At 34.1% G+C, this 20,085-nt stretch overlaps 1 protein-coding gene across 1 annotated transcript in view; it reads left to right on the top strand.

Moving 5' to 3' along the window:
• LOC107040433 (nephrin) overlaps positions 1-17,775 on the top strand; it is a 290,643-nt gene extending 272,868 nt beyond the window's left edge. The window contains exons 5-18 of the mRNA XM_029126266.1: positions 769-948; positions 3,059-3,349; positions 3,444-3,743; positions 4,558-4,694; positions 4,762-5,218; positions 7,075-7,350; positions 7,778-8,068; positions 8,587-8,759; positions 10,444-10,864; positions 12,666-12,818; positions 12,871-13,026; positions 14,062-14,189; positions 14,584-14,770; positions 17,292-17,775. Of these exons, the coding sequence (XP_028982099.1) occupies positions 769-948; positions 3,059-3,349; positions 3,444-3,743; positions 4,558-4,694; positions 4,762-5,218; positions 7,075-7,350; positions 7,778-8,068; positions 8,587-8,759; positions 10,444-10,864; positions 12,666-12,818; positions 12,871-13,026; positions 14,062-14,189; positions 14,584-14,770; positions 17,292-17,716 (3,575 nt within the window). The 3' untranslated portion in view covers positions 17,717-17,775. The remainder of the gene's footprint in view (positions 1-768; positions 949-3,058; positions 3,350-3,443; positions 3,744-4,557; positions 4,695-4,761; positions 5,219-7,074; positions 7,351-7,777; positions 8,069-8,586; positions 8,760-10,443; positions 10,865-12,665; positions 12,819-12,870; positions 13,027-14,061; positions 14,190-14,583; positions 14,771-17,291) is intronic.
• The last annotated feature ends 2,310 nt before the right edge of the window (positions 17,776-20,085 follow it).

Genomic DNA, 20,085 nt, shown 5'->3' with positions numbered 1-20,085 from the left:
ATCTACACTGATAGAAAGGATTAGTTATTATTAACCAATGGATTTAGTTGGAGGCTAGAGTCTATTTGGTTTCACCAAATGTTTATTCGTTAATAGTTAACAAATACTATAATAAATATATTTGAGGAGCCTTATTTGACTCGACTTTCACCTTTCAACTGAACCATTCGTTAACTATTAACGAATATTTATTTGGTCACATTCAACTCTGCCTTTCGTTAATAGTCGACGAATCTCCGGAATCTCTGGAATAAACGAATCATTCCATCAGTGTAAATATTGACATTTCTTACAATCAATGATTTCAGATATTTAGTCTACTATTTATGATGAATTTGTGTAGTATTTTAAGGATTTTTAACTCGGTTGTTTTTAATAAGGGGTGATTGCGTTCATAAGTGAAACTTAAAATTGTCTTAATTCTCTAATGAGTGTCCTTTCATTGCTCAGGCTGAGACAGTGCCACAGAATGTGGTCAGTTCGATTTCCTGTTGAATATAGATAAAGAAATACCAAAACTAGAAGAAGCCAACTTTAGAGTCAACGTTTTTTTCATCTAAAAATTTTTATCAGATATTTTTTTACTTCTTGAACTTTGTGCTGGCATTTATACCTAGCTCCGGTGAAGTCTGTAAGAATATGAAAATAGAAAACGGGGTTTTGATGGTTGTAAGCAGTGGTATTGAACAAAAAATGATTTCTTCGGCGCCAATAGTTCCTGGAATATTCCGAAACGGATGGTAATCAATCATTTCATGTCGAATATAGATGAAGAAATACCAAAGCCAGGAGAACCCAAGCGGAAGCTCCAGAAATACGACACACGAAGTTCGATGACAATTGCGCCTACAGTCGATGATGATGGCATGGATTATGCATGCGAGGCGAGACATCCTGCCATTCCCATTGATAGACCAATGCGAGCAACTGTAAAACTCTCAGTATTTTGTAAGTTTTGTTGCAATTAACAAAGTACCAAGGGGATGATTACTTATGAAATCTGGAAATTTTTTCAATTGTTTTGTATTTGATGAGATCTTACACAAAAACAATCGTGTGGAAATTGAATGTAATCAATTCCTCATGTACAATGTTAACAAAATTTGGCTGAAATTTCTGATATACTTTCTGGAAATTTTTATCACATTTTAGTTCTCATGAACATCAATATGAATTATGAAAATTCAGCGAAATATATTTTTGAATTTTCAATGAATTGACAATTCGGCGTAATTTGATACTGAATATTCATGATTTACTAAAAATTCAAGTGNGCCTTTCGTTAATAGTCGACGAATCTCCGGAATCTCTGGAATAAACGAATCATTCCATCAGTGTAAATATTGACATTTCTTACAATCAATGATTTCAGATATTTAGTCTACTATTTATGATGAATTTGTGTAGTATTTTAAGGATTTTTAACTCGGTTGTTTTTAATAAGGGGTGATTGCGTTCATAAGTGAAACTTAAAATTGTCTTAATTCTCTAATGAGTGTCCTTTCATTGCTCAGGCTGAGACAGTGCCACAGAATGTGGTCAGTTCGATTTCCTGTTGAATATAGATAAAGAAATACCAAAACTAGAAGAAGCCAACTTTAGAGTCAACGTTTTTTTCATCTAAAAATTTTTATCAGATATTTTTTTACTTCTTGAACTTTGTGCTGGCATTTATACCTAGCTCCGGTGAAGTCTGTAAGAATATGAAAATAGAAAACGGGGTTTTGATGGTTGTAAGCAGTGGTATTGAACAAAAAATGATTTCTTCGGCGCCAATAGTTCCTGGAATATTCCGAAACGGATGGTAATCAATCATTTCATGTCGAATATAGATGAAGAAATACCAAAGCCAGGAGAACCCAAGCGGAAGCTCCAGAAATACGACACACGAAGTTCGATGACAATTGCGCCTACAGTCGATGATGATGGCATGGATTATGCATGCGAGGCGAGACATCCTGCCATTCCCATTGATAGACCAATGCGAGCAACTGTAAAACTCTCAGTATTTTGTAAGTTTTGTTGCAATTAACAAAGTACCAAGGGGATGATTACTTATGAAATCTGGAAATTTTTTCAATTGTTTTGTATTTGATGAGATCTTACACAAAAACAATCGTGTGGAAATTGAATGTAATCAATTCCTCATGTACAATGTTAACAAAATTTGGCTGAAATTTCTGATATACTTTCTGGAAATTTTTATCACATTTTAGTTCTCATGAACATCAATATGAATTATGAAAATTCAGCGAAATATATTTTTGAATTTTCAATGAATTGACAATTCGGCGTAATTTGATACTGAATATTCATGATTTACTAAAAATTCAAGTGAATTGAGAAATTCTCGTCTTCATGTTGCTCAAAAATTAGGAATTTCATTGAAATTTCAGTAAAATGTGAATTTTTGTGATTCCTTTTCCAGCAATGTAACAAATAACTAATAAATTATAATAAAAAATGGAAATTGCATGAGGAAAAGGACCTTGCATCCGATTTAAGGGGAAAAAGTCAATGGAATTTCTCTGAAAATTCAAGTAAAATTCTATTTTTTTAACGGCAGGAAGACAGAAATTCGACAATTTACATACATTTTCTAGTGAAAATAAATATTCACTGCCAAATTCCTTTGATTTTTCCGGCAATTCCTTTAAAATTCTTGGAATTTCAGAAATTTTTAAACGAATTCCCTGAAAATTCAGAGGAATCTGGAATTCAAGGCGAGATTCTTCTGAATTACCTTTATTTGTCATTAATTTACTTGGAATAATAAAACTGAACTCTACAGTTTCCACTGATGTCTCCATGAAATTATGAATTTCAATGACAAAAAATTCCTTGAAATTTTAGTGGAAAGTTATTTGTTAGAATTTTCCAAGACCCTTATCGGAAATTTCAGTGGAAAATTTTTAAAACTGTACCCAAACTTTTCACATCCATAAGGAAAGCAGAAAAAAAATTTCTAGAATCTTTCATTAGACATTCCGGGTACACTCCGCTCCGTATTCTCTCCACCTCCCGCGCCCTAAAAAACTAAAGAAAACTATTCATCCAGATCCACCGGGTGCTCCGTATATCGAGGGCTACAACGAGGGTGACGCGATACGTCGTGGTCAGAAGGTGGAGCTTGTATGCAGATCACGTGGTGGTAATCCACCGGCTCAAGTGGTCTGGTTCAGGAATGATGAGGTCAAGAGTAGTGTTTATCGTACCTACAATAGCCTCTCCGAGAATGTCCTCTCATTTGAGGCTCAGTCAGAGGATGACAAGGCACGATACCGTTGTGAGGTATCAAATGTCATGAGTGTCACACCAATGAAAGTTCACGTTGATTTAACAGTCCTCTGTAAGTGCCCCCCTTCCCCCCTCCCAAAGAGGCAGGTTTACCATTCCCGTAATACGTTTTGTGTTAACTAAATACCGATGTTTGTACTCAACAGTCCGTCCAGCTGCTGTGACTATTACGGGACCCACTGAGGCTAAGGCTAATGAGAGAGTAACTATTACGTGCATAACAGACAACTCTAATCCACCAGCAGATATTAAGTGGACTGTTGGTGGAATGGAATTCAATAGTACCAACTCTAACACTATTCTAGCGCAGAGGGGTGGATGGATCACCGCGTCCAATATCACGTTCAATATCAATCAGGATGCTAGGAGTGTTGTTGTTATTTGTAGTGCTATGAATTCAAGACTTGCTGAGTATACTATGAAGACTCATACAATTAATGTCATTTGTGAGTATTAAAGTGCGTTGTTATTAATTACCATTTGATTCCAAATGCTATTGGATTTTTATTGACCTTTTATTGATGAATTTTGCATCTTTACTGGTTTTTTTTTTGTATTTTAGATTTTATTTTCATTTATTATGTCCAATGGAAACTACTTTATAGAAAAAATCAGTAGAATTTCATCTTCCGGTGCAACTTTTTCTATGGGGATTCTACACGCATTCTCTGAGTTGTTTTCACTGTATTCTTATATTTGTTCTCTCTTTATAAGGGATATCCAAGTATCTTTTACAGTTTGCTACTGATCACATTTTCAATCATCAAATTTATCAGTTACATTGCGTCAGGACAATTTCGTCATTCAAATTACATTTTGCACAGAATTATTATTTTTTCAAACATTCGTTGTTTGTAAATAAATAATTGAGATTGTTTAAAATTTCGGAAACCTTATTTTCTTAGGCATTAACTCGATTTTTAGTAAAATTCTTAATATGAATAAATTTGTTGCGATTCCGAACAAATGAATTTTATGGTGGAACTGTTCAATACAATTCTAATAGAACTCCTATAGAATGCTTATCCATTTCCAATGGAACTTCAACAAAATTTCATGCAGAAAAGCGGTCTTTCGTTCAACAAATCCTGAACTTGACACGTTTTGAATGTTTTTAATTAAAAAACTCGAGTTGTTTCAATTTCAAAAACATTGAGAACTCGAAATAAATAGGGTTTTGCCGAGGCTACAATGCTATCAAAGGCACACGAACCTCTTTTTCTCCCTGCAATTGAATTATCATTAAAATGAACCTTTAAGATCCACCCGCAAGACTGACTATAAGTGGCTACGAGGAGAATCATCAGATAGATGCTGGTGCAGTACTGAAACTCCTTTGCACAGCAACAGCTGGTAATCCCCTGGCCACTGTAACTTGGTATAAAAACGACAAAGAGGTAAGTCCCATCAATCATCAGTTCCCCTTCCCAAAACGCATTCAAAATACTCAACATTTTTCATCAGATAACGGGCACCATAAGGGAACGAGATCACGCAGTATCAAACGAACTCGAGATTCTCGTTAATGCATCAGACAATAATGCACACATGAGATGTGACGCTGTTAACTCAGCAACAATAATTCCAATGAGTAAAACAATTATTCTGAAGGTGAATTTTCCACCTGCTCAAGTGAAAATAACACGTGAACCCAAGGAATTTCGAGCTGGTGATACTGGTAGATTGATATGTGAATCAAGTAGTAGTAATCCAGCAGCTGAAATGTCATGGTGGAAGGCTGGAATTGCAGTTGAGGGTACAAAAAATACATCGAGAATTGGTTTACACGGAGGCTACGTATCCACTGTTGAATTACAGCTCCAATTGACTGATAGTATGAACGGTGAGGTTTACACGTGCGAGGCGAGGAATTCTAAGATGCAGAGATCAACTCACGACGCAACGACACTCAATATTCTGTGTAGGTTTCATTGATTAAATGAAACTCAAGAGATGAATTCTCAACTGAAGTCATGAATTCTTAAGGGAAGACTACTATGAGTTTTGAAAGTCGTGGGTTATTGAAGTGAGATTTCTCATACATTGAAGATCGATTATATATATCTAAAAACGAATTAGATATTTAGTGTATAATTAGTGCAAAAAAATCAATTGTTTATAGTTTGTTTGCCTCACAGATGCTTAAAATATTAAGAATAGTCCAAGGCCTCCAATTTTTGGGCTACAGAGATTTTTTTTTCAAACTTTTGGAAAAAATATGTTCGAGAACAATTACGAATTAGTTTTTTAAAATTCAGCTCCTACGCAGCTAATTTCGTTGTTTTTCCATACTAGGAAAGACGCGCGCTTTGCGCACGCTAGTTAGGTTGCGTGAAATAATGCGTTCATTCAATAATATTTATGTCATTCCGCCCGTAAGGCAGCACTTCATGGACGCTACGCGATAACTGATAAAGAAGGTGAATTTTAGAGTCGTACGTCACGTTGAAAACGAAAATAATCTTTGATAACTCGATGGAAATTGAATATGAATATTATATATATTGTATATGAATATTCTGGCTTATTTTCACTTTAATATATAGAAAAACCCACAAGAAAACGTCAATTTAGAAAAAAATATGAAAATTCGATTTTTCATTGAAAACTCCCATTCTCAATTAAAATTGGCCATGTTAAAATGATTCAGCGATCAATTTCAAGGTAATCTAATATTTTTTCACCCGGACATCAGATATATCCACATATTTGAACAGAAACTTAGTAAATCTCATCATTAAGAGGAAAAACAAGGAATTTTTCAAAACGTTTCTTGCTAAAATCGCTATATTAACGCTTATAACAATTGATCTAGTGGATGGAATACATAATATCGGTGAGACCTTCAAATTGACATATGATATATCCCCGCTGGTTAAGTCTAAACCCTCGATAAATGGCAAAAACTATCATTTTTGGGGTGTGACGTGGACGTGGAAAATGGACACAATCTGCTATAACTTGATGAAAATTACATTGAATCGGCATTACCATGCACCATTTCGAAGAATAGTAATGCGCTTCAAATAGTCCACTTAGGAACATCGAACGATCCCGCCAGAATTAATTTTTCAAGTTGAACATGAAATTGCAATTTTCACCTAAAACTCTCATAAATCAATGAAAACTTGTCAGAATTAGAAAAATCAGGTAACATTTTGAAGCTTATTTAACAAGCTTCCAAATGAGTACTTTATATGTATGGTTCATGGAAAAAGAAGGACTTGAGCCGAGAAACCAAATAAAAAATCATAGAACACGGATTGTTCTATGGGGGCAAAATAGCATTATTCATGTAAAATACTTCAAACAATTTTTCTAAAAGAATCGAGAATATATTTCAAATATTTCAAGGATAATTGTTCTACCTATTTTACATGAATGTCGTAAATTTTTATATTAAATAAAACAAAATTAGCTGTATAGTCGAATTTCAAAAAACTAATTCGTAATTTTCATTATACACATTTTTTCAAAAATTTTGAAAAAAAAACCTCTGTTACTAAAAAATTGGAGGCCTATTTTCACTATTTTAAGCATCTGCGGGACAAACAAACAACAAACAATTAATTTTTTGGTACTAATTATTCGTTTTTAGACATGAATAATCGATTTTCAATGCATGAGAAATCTCACTCTAATAGCCCGCGACTTTTAAAACTTATAGCAGTCTCTCCTTAATTACAATGATGAAATTGATGAAAAATAAAAGAATATTTTTTCTCTTGAGGTGTTTCGCACAGAGAACATAATTACATTCTTCGAATAATTTCACAGACAAACCCATATTTACGTCTATTGATTCGACTGAACTCGTCGGTATGGAGGGTGAACCGTACGTTATATCAGTAGCAGCCAAGGCCAATCCAACGGACATCAATTACTCGTGGACGAGGGATGGACTGCCCTTGAGTCGAGACGGTGCGAGAATTAAAGCTCGCGAGTCGACGTTGAATATGACAAAACTACATAGGAATGATGCTGGAACTTATATTTGTCAAGCTTCTAACAAAGAGGGGACGACGTATTATCAACTCAATATAACAGTTCAATGTAAGCAATTGACAGAATGCGTTTTGTTGATTAATTTTCTTTCACATTCTTCATTCAATTCTTTTTATTCTGTATAGCTTCTTTTATTTGTTCCATGTGAATATTAAATATTTAAATATTCACCTCCTTTAGGCACTTTTCGAATATTTTGGTTGAAATTTCAAAGAATTTTTTGACAGAAAACTGTCAATTTCAGTTCAATTATCCTATGAAAATGAATAAAAATCAGGAAAATTAATCGTAATTTGGTACTGAATATTTGGAGTCCTATAATTTTTTTGCCTAAATCGAATTCAATGTGCCGCTATGCCTAAACTCATTTTTCCTCTGATATTGTAATCAACAATGCGTAAATTTTCAAAAAGAAAGTGCAACTTCTTTGCTAGCATTTATCAATTAAATGTGTGTCTTAATTGTGTCACTGCAGACGCCGCTGAAATAAAACGGACATCAGAATCAGGAATTGTGTATCCTGGCGATAGAGAGGCTAAATTATTCTGTGAATTGGACGGCAGTCCAATTGGTGATGAATACGTAACGTGGTACAAAGTTGGCTCGACAACGGAATTGTCGAGTCGTTATTCAACCTCTTTTATCAACAAAACTTCGTATCTACACATCAGCAATCCAACTGAAGAGGACGTTGGTGAATACAGATGCAACGTTAACAATGGAATTGGAAATGTTACGTCAAAGCCCATCCTCTTTATCACTAATTGTAGGTTCTATGCATATCGGTTTATTTTAGTTGCCACGTCAAGAGGCCAAAGCCAATTAAAGTAGTATAAACATAACTTGAATTTTCAAAATTAAAGTCTGAAATAAATTTTGAACGAAAGTTAATATGAATAGTAACAATCTCGTTGAGTTTGTGTTCCATAATTACTCTAGAAGTGCAAGAATAACACAGAGTCTCATGATGGAATTAAATTTTTCGAGGCCAGGGAAAAGATTGAAATGTAGAAAAAATTTCGAAAAATTAGAAAAAAATTAATAAAAGTTTTATGCATAATATGAAAATTATTGTCAGTGTCAAATTTTCGTCATAAATAATTTATCACAATCATCAAAGTTAATATTCATGGGAAAAATTATCAATGACGACTAATTTTGTGTCGGGCTTCTTGACTATATTTTCACTTGTTACACCCAGCGACTCAACTGGAGTTGATTCATACTACTTTAATAGTGAATGAAGACAATTTTTCGTTATTCATAATTCTATTTTCGCTCCAGTTGAACCCCAGATGACGAATACAGCGATAATGAAGAAAGCCGCTGCTAATACTGGATCTGATGTGAAGCTTTCCTGCAAAGCACGTGGCTCACCGCTACCAAAATTTGTCTGGTACTTCGAGGAGAAAACACTCAACATGACGTCGCGCAGATACGAGATCTCCAGGAAAGAGGTAAACAAGCTGAATGACATGTTCTCCTTAATAACGCAGTTTTGTTCGAATAGGAAACACTGTTACGATTCGATTAATTACCTTTTTTTATTAAATGAAACCCGTGTACACAATACTGTGTATTTACTAAATATTGCCATCGGCAATTAGCTATTCGCATTCAACATTGTTCATTACCCGGAGAAATCCCGGAGAGTTGATAGGTTTTATAATTGGTTCAATTGAGATTTAAATCCAAGTTTTCTCTTTTAAACTCTGCAATATTCTTCAATCGTAGAATTCAAACATATTGCACAGAACTTCTAACTCCATTTCGAGTCTCTAGAAGTGCTTTTAACGGAGTGATACTGAAATACGACTCATTGGGTTTCTCTCAGAATAATTTCTCTATCTCCGAAAATTCGTGTAGACACGAAAGACAGGGCAAATGGTATACCACATGAATCAACGTGCATTTTGCCATCACTAATTAGTTATTCGCATCCAACATTGTTCATTACCCACAGAAATCCAACCCACTTCATATATTTTATAATTGTTTCGATCGAAATTCCAATTCACGTTTCCCCTTTCAAACTCTACAAAATTCTTCAATCATAAATTTCAAACATATTCCGCGTAATTTCTAATTCCATTTCGCACACTCAAAACGCGATTCCATTTTCCAAGTTTCGAGTCTCTGGAAATGCTTTCAATAGAGTTGTCCCTGAATAGACGAAATAATTCGTTATTTGAAATACGACTCATTGGGTTTCTCTGCGAGTGTTTTCCGTTTCTCCGGGAATTCGTGTAGGAGAACAAGAGGGACCTCCCATTACAAATTGCTGGAAAATGTTTCAGGTCTCCAAATTGGAGGTACAATCAGCATTGACGATATACCACGCCAATCGATGTGTATATTGCTCCCAACATTACTCATTACCCACTGAAATCCCACCCATTTGATATATTTTATAATTGTTTTGATCGAAATTCAAATTCAAGATTCCCCTTTCAAACTCTACAAAATTCTTCAATCATAAATTTCAAACATATTCCGCGTAACTTCTAATTCCATTTCGCACACTCAAAACGCGATTCCATTTCCCAAGTTTTGAGTCTCTGGAAATGCTTTCAATAGAGTTGCCCGTGAATAGACGAAATAATTCGTTATTTGAAATACGACTGATTGGATTCCTCTCCGAATGGTTTCCTTTTCTCAGAGAATTCGTGTAGGAGAACAAGGAAAACTTCCCATAACAAATTGCTGAAAAATGTTTCAGATCTCTAAACTGGAGGTACAATCAACATTGACGATATACCACGTGAATCGACGTGTATATTGTATCTAACATTACTGATTACTCACAGAAATCCCATCCATTTGATATATTTTATAATGGTTTCGATCACAATTCAAATTCAAGTTTCGCCTTTCGAATTCGACAACATTCTTCAATCATAATTTTCAAGCATATTTCGCGTAACTTTTAATTCCATTTCGCAAACTCAAACCGCGATTCCATTCCCAAAGTTTCGAGTCTCTGAAAATGCTTTCAATAGAGTTGCCCGTGGATAGACGAAATAATTCGTTATTTGAAATACGACTGATTGGATTCCTCTCCGAATGGTTTCCCTTTCTCAGAGAATTCGTGTAGGAGAACAAGGAAAACCTCCCATAACAAATTGCTGAAAAATGTTTCAGATCTCTAAACTGGAGGTACAATCAACATTGACGATATACCACGTGAATCAACGTGATTACGGTACATACAACTGTAGGTCTGAAAATCGTCTCGGCAAAACGTCAGACTCTGTACACCTTGATGTTACCTCACCCCCGGATCAACCGAGTGATCTTCAAGTTTACAATGTTACGCACGATAGTGTTACGTTAATTTGGAAGAGAGGTTTTGACGGAGGCTTACCAACGTCTCATCGTATCAGATGGAGACAGGCTAATGATTATATCGACAGTTATTATTATCTCGACGTTAAACCTGGTGATTACACAGCAACGATAACAGGCCTCAATTTGGGAACGTACTATGTCTTCAGTATAATGGCGAGGAATTCTAAAGGCGAAAGTCCGTTTCTCCCGGATCTCGTTAAAATTCAGACACTGCGTAAGTATAGAATAATGAAGGAATTCATTGTTTATGTATTCATCGTTCCCCCAACTGTCGATCGTCATCATTCATGTTGTCTTGTTGTCAAATGCTTCAATTACTTCGAATAAACACAAACACAAGCGAATGAGTAAAGAATCGATTGCATGGGTAGTTTAGAAGTTGATTATGCAGTCGATGGAGAGATATTTTATATGAGGGAGAGTATAGACGAAATGGCATGCTGAGAATCATTGTGCTTGAATAGTTTGAGTCAGAATTTAGGTATTGGCCTTGGGATCGAGAAAAGTCTACTTAAATTGGCGGATACGTCACATTGAAAAGCCATGAAATCCTGAAATTTCAATGTGGAGAGAAAAATTGATGAATATTATCCTCTCAAGGATTTTTCCCAGCGATAATGCAATGACTCGAAGGAAAATTGGAAAATTTTGAGCTTTAACTGGAATTATTGCCTCTTTTACGAGAATTTTACTCAAACTATGAAATTTTCATTTCAAGAGTTTATGGAAAAAATTCCAAAAATGTTTGGAAATTTCAAAAGCTGCGAAATTTTTATAACTTGAAGTCCTGACATTATTGGCTTCCGGATGGATGCCGCGTTTGGTTTCAGCATTGCGCCGACGTTTCGCAAACATTGCAGTCTGCATCTTCAGGACTACATCGGAGCTCTACATGAGCTTCGATGTCTGGGGTTTGTCCTTATATGGCTTCCCCTGTGATGGTGAAGGAAGGGGGGGGGGGTCAGCCAATCATATGTTTTTAATTGATCAGCTGGTCAATTAAAAACATACGATTGGCCGACCCCCCTTCCCCCACCATCACAGGGAAAGACATATAATGATGCATAATGATGATATAATGATTTGATGACAACCCCCAGACATCGGAGCTCAGAATCGGAGCTCATAGCCCTGAAGATGCAGACTGCAATATTTGCGAAACATCGGCGCAATGCTGAAACCAAACGCGGCATCCATCCGAATGCCAATAATGTCTTTAATAATGGCCGCGAAAGCCTCAAAACTCGAAGTCATTTTTCAAACTTTTCCGAGAACTTTAGGAAAAAATGTAATAACTCCTGTAAAAATTCTAATATTTTATGTAGGATACAGTATTATTGTGAAGTTATCCCTTGAAATATTCGATTTTTTACTAGGTTTATTTGATTTTATAATCGAAGTGTATTAAAAGTCAGGGATATTTCTTACCATAAATGAGTGAAGTTTGATAACATTCTGGAAATATTATGAATTTTTCACAAAGTCGTTGAAGTTAATAAAAAAAAACTAATAACATTCTTCAAAATTTCAGTAGTTCTAAAATTTTTTAATCTTAAAATCCTTTCTTGAGTTTTGACCACAACCATAGAAAAAAATGTATTAACTTTGGTCAAAATTGGAATCTTCTGGATAGAATTATTGCAAATTGTCATAAAATCTTGGGAATTTATCGAGGAAAACCTATCAAATCGTTTCAAAATTACAAAAGCTTCAAAATTTCGTGATCTTAAAATCCAACATTCCTAATTTTTTTAAAGTTTCAAATTTTTGAACATCGGATTCTTCAATTTTCACGGAATTTCCTCTAAACTAAGCCTCAATTACGCGCCTGTTTCAAAAGTCAAACATGGAGAACCGAAACTGTTGTAAAATTCGACTCGCTTGTACGTATTGAATGGCAAAATTGTAACTCCGTAAATACAAGTTACCTAAATTAAATGTAAACTCAACTAACGGTACCTAGAGGTGCATGAATAACACTATAGGGTGATGGGGTTTATTGGCTTGGGTTACAGGCGAAGCACCACCAACAGAGTTGACCGCCAGCGAGATTAACACCTCCTACACCATCGTCATAATCATCGTTGTTTCCGCCTGTGCTTGTCTACTCATTGCTACGCCCATACTATATGCCACATTAAAGTCCAAAAAGAAGGCCCACCGCTCTGGTAATTATATACATTTATCACGTGTGTTTTTTTGTTTTTTATGAACAATTAGGGCCGAATAATCGTGAGAGACAGCAGGATGTGATCCTGGAAAAGAGTGATATACCAATGAATTATGTCTATACTGTAGCAGCAACGTCAGCCATCTTTTTTATTATTAATCTTTGCATCCTATTATGGTACATTGTACGAAAACGAAATAAAGATCGTAAGTCTATTCAATTAATTATCATAAATTCAAGTATGCACGTGTGAAAAAATTTATATTCTATTTTTTATGAGGATTCTGTTGAAAAATGTGGTTTTTCCCTCCTTTGCGTTTTTAAATAGTTCTTTATTTATCGAGAAATATCTATAGATGTCGATTTTTTTCTATAGCTTATTCTGTTGGGATTTTTTCTATAAGAATTCTTGTGCATGAATTTTCCAAGTTTTTTTCTCTCGGATTTTATCATGAGAAAAAAATAAAAATACGGCGGAAAAAACTTGGAAAATTTATGCCCAAAAATTTCTATATTCAAAATCTATTGAATTTTTTCCATCAAATGCCTATCAACAATATGTCACGGCAAAGTTGTATAGTTTTGACTTTTTTAATAGAATTGTACTTGAAAAAAACGCTAGGTTTTTATATTTAATTTTTTCCAACGCTTTCTCCGATAAATTCGATTGAATGTCTGTACGAATTCTATTGGACAATTCCATTTGTTTTTTGCGCCAATTCTCTTAAAACTTATGCAATTCTCCCGTGCGTTTCCATAATAGTAATTTGTTTATAGAAAAATATCTGTAGGTGTCGATTTTTGCATATAGTTTATACTGCAGTTTTTCTTTAAGAATTCTTAGGTATGAATTTTCTACTTTTTTCTCTAATTTTATTATAAAAATAATTGAAATACAGCAGAAAAAACTTGAAAAATTTAGGCCCAAAATTTCAATAAAAAAAGTCAAAATCTATTAATTTTTCTTCTCTCAAATGTTTCTCAACAAAATATCCCGGTAAAGTTGTATAATTTTCCATTCAACTGACGCAAAAAAACGAATAGAATTTTCAAATAAAATTAAAAAAACATATAAATGAAATTAAAAAATAAAACGCTAGGTTTTTCTATTGAATTTTTTCACACGTATTCTCCTATTCAATAATTGTTAATATTTTCCTCACAATCAATTTTCAGTTTACTTTCCTCCACAAATCGTAGTCAATCCTCCCATGAATTTTTGTCAATTAAATATTGTCCAGGTATCAACAAATCTCAGACAGCCGACATGTACGCACCATCTACGGTCAATGGAGACACAATGACGGGTGAATTAAGTTCGGTATCGGATGAGAAGAGTGACGTTAATTTCGACGCTAATGATTACGTGGTCAGTGCCATCAGTCAGTATGTTCTTAGTAACAAGTAATTACGGAGGGTAGGTTTGAGTTCTATTAACACTTTTATTTTCATCCCTCCTTTTTATTTTCGTTATTCAAACAATGAGAACCTACCTCCAGGGCTTTTAGTTTTAACTTTTCTCTCATTTATTTTCTTCATTTTTTTGTCAAATCCATTCCTTCAATTTGTCTTTCGTTTCACTTTACTAGGGGATAGGGGACTAATTATATGCACGTTTGAATTCCCTATTTGCATCGTCGAGAAATGAAAATTGATAGGGACTCGTTGGATATTCTACTAGTGAATTGGTAAAGAAAAGGCGATTTATAAGTTACAGTGAATGAAATTTGACGAATAATTGGATTAATTCTCGTGTGATTTAGGACGAGGGGAGGAAGACAGCAGCCAGTACATATTTAATAGATCAGAGTATCCAAGAATTTGGTAAAAGTAGCCTTGAAATGCAGGTACATCATCAAGGAACACTTGGTAGACGTAGCAATCACGTGTCCAGTATTCTACCTATGGATTCACCCCCACAACGCACCACAGCCAGTGGTACACTCTCGGGTGCGTCATCCACACCAGCTACTTGCGTCGAGCCCACCAATAGGTGCAAAAACCTCTCAAGTTTATCGCTGTTGATGTCTTCCCACGATCAGACCATTTCGCTGTTCAATGCACGTGCGAAAAAATTTCAGTGAAAAATCTAGTGAATTCGGGAGACAATTCCATTGGGTTTTTTGTGATATTTCATTAACGTTGAGTCCATTCTATTGAATTTTTCTGCGCGTTTTTCGAAACAGAAATGTTCGATTGAAAATATTCTATAGAAAAAGATCAGTAAAATTCGATTTTTCTATAAAAATTCCCCTAATTTTTTTCAATGAAAAGGTGGAAGATCGAGGGGTCAAAAATAGAGAATTCATGTTGTGGAATTCCTATAGAAAATGTTTTAATAGAAAAAGTTGTATAAAAATATGGAATTTTCCTGATTTTCTTTTCTGCAAAATAGATTCTATTGGGCATTTCCTGTAAAAAAAAAATACACGCAGTGAAGCTGTGGAATTCTTCAATAGAATCGACCAAAAACTAACAGAAGTTTCAATAGAAATCCAATAGAATTTTCTATCGCATTATTTTTTGAGTGATTCTATTGAAGTTTTCCAGCTCATCTACAGGTTTTTCTAAAAAAAAACATTCAATAGAAAATTCAATTCAAAATTTTTTAATCGAAAAAATTGAATAAAAATGTAGAATTTTCCCGATTTTTTTTCTACAAAATAGATTCTATTGGGCGTTTCTTATTTTTAAAAACACGCAGTGAAGTTTTGGGATTTTTTAATAGAATCGACGAAAAATCATCAGAAATTTAATAGAAATGCAACAAAATTTTCTATCGAATTCACTGAATTTTTCCATGAAATTTTGTCATGCGTCTTGAGTCATTTGCCAAAATGTTACATCATAGATATTACTGAGATGAATAATTGGTGCATGATGATGATCACGTAGATACTATGTTCATTTCCACGGTCTGGTCAATCATTGAATCATTCTCCTTTTCGATATTTTCATCGATTCCATGAATGAATATCATGTATCAGCTTGTTTGTGATCAGCAGGAAAATAAGTGGAGGCAAATGAGCGTCATACACTTGCGAGGTTTTTGTCATAATTGCATGGTCATTTTTTTTCAGTCAAGTGGAATAGAGGAGTTATCAGTATTCTCGATGTTTTGTACTCCAAACACGAAATTAGCACTCGGTTCCACTTGATGTTATCGTCTCACGTATTTTCATATTTCATAAAATTATGAGGATTCATTAGTTTGGCGACAGCAACAGTCGAGGGGGTAATCACTCGTGATATCTCGTGCACAGAATTTTGTTGAAGTTGGTAATTATATTGGAGGCTTAGGAATTGTTAATTGGATTATTAGTTATGTTGTTAATGAAATTACAATGTTTTTGTGAAGTTTCAACTGAAAAAGTTGTAATCTTTGCTAGAAATCAGGGAAGATTTTCGTTACATTGTCCTCATACTTCATGAAATTCTAGAAATATTATGGAGTTTCCATGAAATCTTTGTAGATCCCGGGAAATTGTTGATCCCGTCAAATTTGACGAAAATTTCGTCAAATCTCAAAATTTGTTGAAAAAGATTTTCCAGATTTCCAGACATTTCAGATTTTTTTTCCATCTACTATTCATGGGACAGATAAATTTACTTGCGATTTTTGTTTCGAAGTTTTTCCGAAGAATTCTGACATCTCTATGTATACATTTCTAAGCATTGTCGTCAATCTTGTTGTAAAATATTTTTCTGAGTTGAAATGTTGGAATTTTGTCGATAATCCCATGATAATTGTTGATAGATTCTTCTTTTATTTAATGAAGTCCTAAAAGTACTATGAAATTTTTACGAAATCTCAGAATAAAACAATACATATATTATCGTGGTAATCACATCTCTTTAGTTTCTTTATTCGTTCAATTTCCCTTACAGATTCTTTGAAATTCTATAAATGAATGAAATGAAATGCTATAAATTGCTGGGAATTGCACAGAAATTCTCTCAAGTTTCAAAAAAATTCTCCAATCTTTAAAACTTTATAATATCCCAAAATCAGATTGTACAGATGATTTTCTAGTGATTCCACCCCTCGACACACGCAAAAAAATATTTCGTAGAAAAACCTAGCGAATTCGTTGGAAAATGTTATTTGATTTCTATTGAGTTCTGCTTTTTGAGAATTGTTCTACAGGAATTCCTCGACATGAATTTTTCAAGTTTATTATTCAATTTTTCTTTTTTTTCATAAAAAAAAATTAAACAAAAAATTTAGAAATTTGAACATATCTCAATAGAATAAGTTATATAGAAAAATCTAATTCTATTAATTTTATCTATAGACCATTTTGCCATCCCAAATTCATATAAAAAACAACAGAAATCGCCGAAAACTAATAGAAAGTTAATTTAATTTTCTATCGAATTCGCCAGGTGTTTCAAAAATGATTTCGTACCTGCAACTCCGAAGAATGAAGCACAAAATAGAGTAAAAAATTAACAATTGAATTATCCGCAGTATCGAAATCGAGTTACATCGGGAATCCCAGTCCGGCACCACCGAGCGACGTAAATTTCTACAGTGTGGAGATGGACAGTGGCCGTTATACCGGATATGAAGCAAATCCAAGCCCTGTACCGGTGATGAACGAACCCGGTCCAGGTGCCTATTATCCGTCCCTAGGAGGTCCAATACATGGAAATCAATTGCACACAATCGGTACTGGTACACTGACGAGGAACAGAACATTGCCAAGACCGGTGCCCCCCCCAGACGTCACTGTTATGACTGCCGGAGCAAAGTCACCAATTCCCCCCTCGGTACCCCCCCCGCCAGCTACATTTGCACGTGCGGGCCCCATCCCCGTACATTCCCACGGGCATCCACTGTCAACTTTTACATCGACACCTAGTTACTCGGATATTGATGGACATCTCGTCTGAAACTCGCTCAATGTCTCGGTTGTGGCTAATCATCAAATGTTGTCACCAGCTACGCCGAGGCTAGATAATAAAGTCAGGTCTGAACGTGTTACTCAACTTTAATTTATTTTATTTTATATTTAGTTGTAGGGATGAAAATATTTGAGGGGAGGCCCCACTGATATTTCGAAATCGCTGGTGGGTCATCTATCGTACTGATGAGTTGAGTCGTTGAGGGTAACGAAGAACAATAAATTCAAAAAGTCAAAAAAAAATTATTTATTATTGATAATTTTTCCCATGAATTCTCACTTTGATGAGTAAGGAATTGATCCGTTACATTCTTTCTTCAATTATTTATTTGAACGATAATCTCTCGTTCAACTAGGGTGTTTTGACATAACATTTTCATATTGGGCATAGAACTTTTTTTTTCTGATTTTGCTAGCTTTAATCTTTTCTCTGACCTCGAAAAGTTTATTTTCTCATAAGACTCTGGGTTATTTTTACGCTTCTAGATTAATTAGTACCAATAATACTAGATTGTCGATTGAGCACAAACTCAATCTGAATGTTTCTATTCATGTTAACTTTCGCTTAGAATTTACTTCAGATTTTAGTCTTCAGAATTCAAGTTATGTTTATAATACTTTAGTGACAATAATGAGAAAAATTGGGCTGGGAATTGTTTTCTCAAAATTGGCTGACGGAAAAAATTTGAAAAATTAGTAATAATCAACTACGTAAATCGTTGATGTAGGATTTTTTTTGAGATTAGTCACCTGTATCAATTTCGAGAAAAAATCCGAAAACCCGAAACATGAGGATTTTCAAGAAGCCTCATAGAAAATTCAAGTCAATCGATAGAAAATTGCGTCACTCGAAGATTCCATCAATGGACAAAATCACAATCTAATTTTTTTTTTTTTACATTAAATCTGAACTAGTTAACTCATCAGCACGATAAACAAAAGCCCCTGCTATTGTAAACCCTCAGTGCAGTCTTCCCTTAATAGAAAAATCTATCGCTCTCCTCAAGAATTCTATTGAATTTCTATTGAAACTCTGTAAGAATTCTGTTAGCGTTCCACTAGAATTCCATTAAAAAATCTATTTATTTTTACGTCATTCTTAACTGAATGTCTCGGTGCATTTGCATAATTTTCTGACAATTCATATTTGATAGAAAAAATTCAACATTTTTATGTTTCTGCACATAAATTTTCCAAGTGTTTCTTTTTGCTGTAATTTTATTTTTCAATTTTTTTCTCAATAAAATCTAATAAAAAAATGAAAAATTCATGCCCAAGAGATCTTGCAGAACTCAAATAGAATTTTTATAGAGTTCCAATAGAAATTCAATACAATTTCTCAGGAAGCGTCAGGTTTTTCTATTAAATTTTTTCATTCGTGGAGGGATTTCGGAATCTGGAGATTCTGTGGCTGTTGCGCTTCATTGCTCTATTAATTGGGGATTTTCATAAACATTTTTCACTCCTAAAATTCTGTAAAATTGGATGAAACATATTACATACGTTTTTTTTTATATTCCATGAATAATGAAAACTTAATGAGTTAAAGTTATTGATGAGATAAATTAATGAGCTGACGTTTATTTTATTCACTGTAATTTGCAGTTGAAAGTTTTTGTCTGAAACTCCCAGTACACCTTTTGGAATTTTTTATCGTATTATTGTTTTACTGAATTTTTTTTTAATCTAAAAATCAATGGAAGCTGCAAATTTCAGGTTAATGTTCTATGGAAATTAGTAGAAATCAGGGAAATTCTGCTAAATATATTCTACTTCTTAAATTTCAATTTTTTTCTGACAATATTCTTGAATTTCCAATTTTTTTAGAATGAAAAATACGCACCTAACTTTCATTCGATTCTGGTATTTCATCATTTCATCCAATTAACAAATTCCATCCAACTAAATGTCTCCATATGGGTTGCATGACTTTAAAGCAAATAAGAAATTAAAAAAATTAGATTTCTTTCCCTGGAAAAAAACCCAGAAATGAAACCTCGCAATTCCAAACTTAAAAAAAAAAAGAATTTTCACAGTCATATTATTTTCTTTAACTCAGTTCTACCCCAGTCCTCCACAAAATGAAAATAAAAAAAGATAGCAGAGCGTCAAACATTGAAGTCTGAACGATTTCGAAATTCCGCCCTCGTCTCGTACTAAATTGATGATTCATTACTTTGATAAGCACTAAAATTTGGTCAATTAACCCAATGTTTGACGGTTCAGCATCATCAGGAGGTCCAGTCCACAATTAAACTGCACAAAAAAATGAACCTCCTGAGAATGCAAGCACCAACTCATTGAAGTAATGATCCCATCAATCACGTCACCAATTGCTTTAATTACCCAGTGATTTAC

This window comes from Diachasma alloeum, unplaced genomic scaffold, assembly GCF_001412515.2.
Source record: "Diachasma alloeum isolate Michigan unplaced genomic scaffold, Dall2.0 Dall_scaffold_00335, whole genome shotgun sequence".
In the NCBI taxonomy this organism is placed as follows: Eukaryota; Metazoa; Arthropoda; class Insecta; order Hymenoptera; family Braconidae; genus Diachasma; species Diachasma alloeum.
Note: the sequence above shows the minus strand (reverse complement) of the source record. Positions and strands in the feature narration are given on the sequence as shown.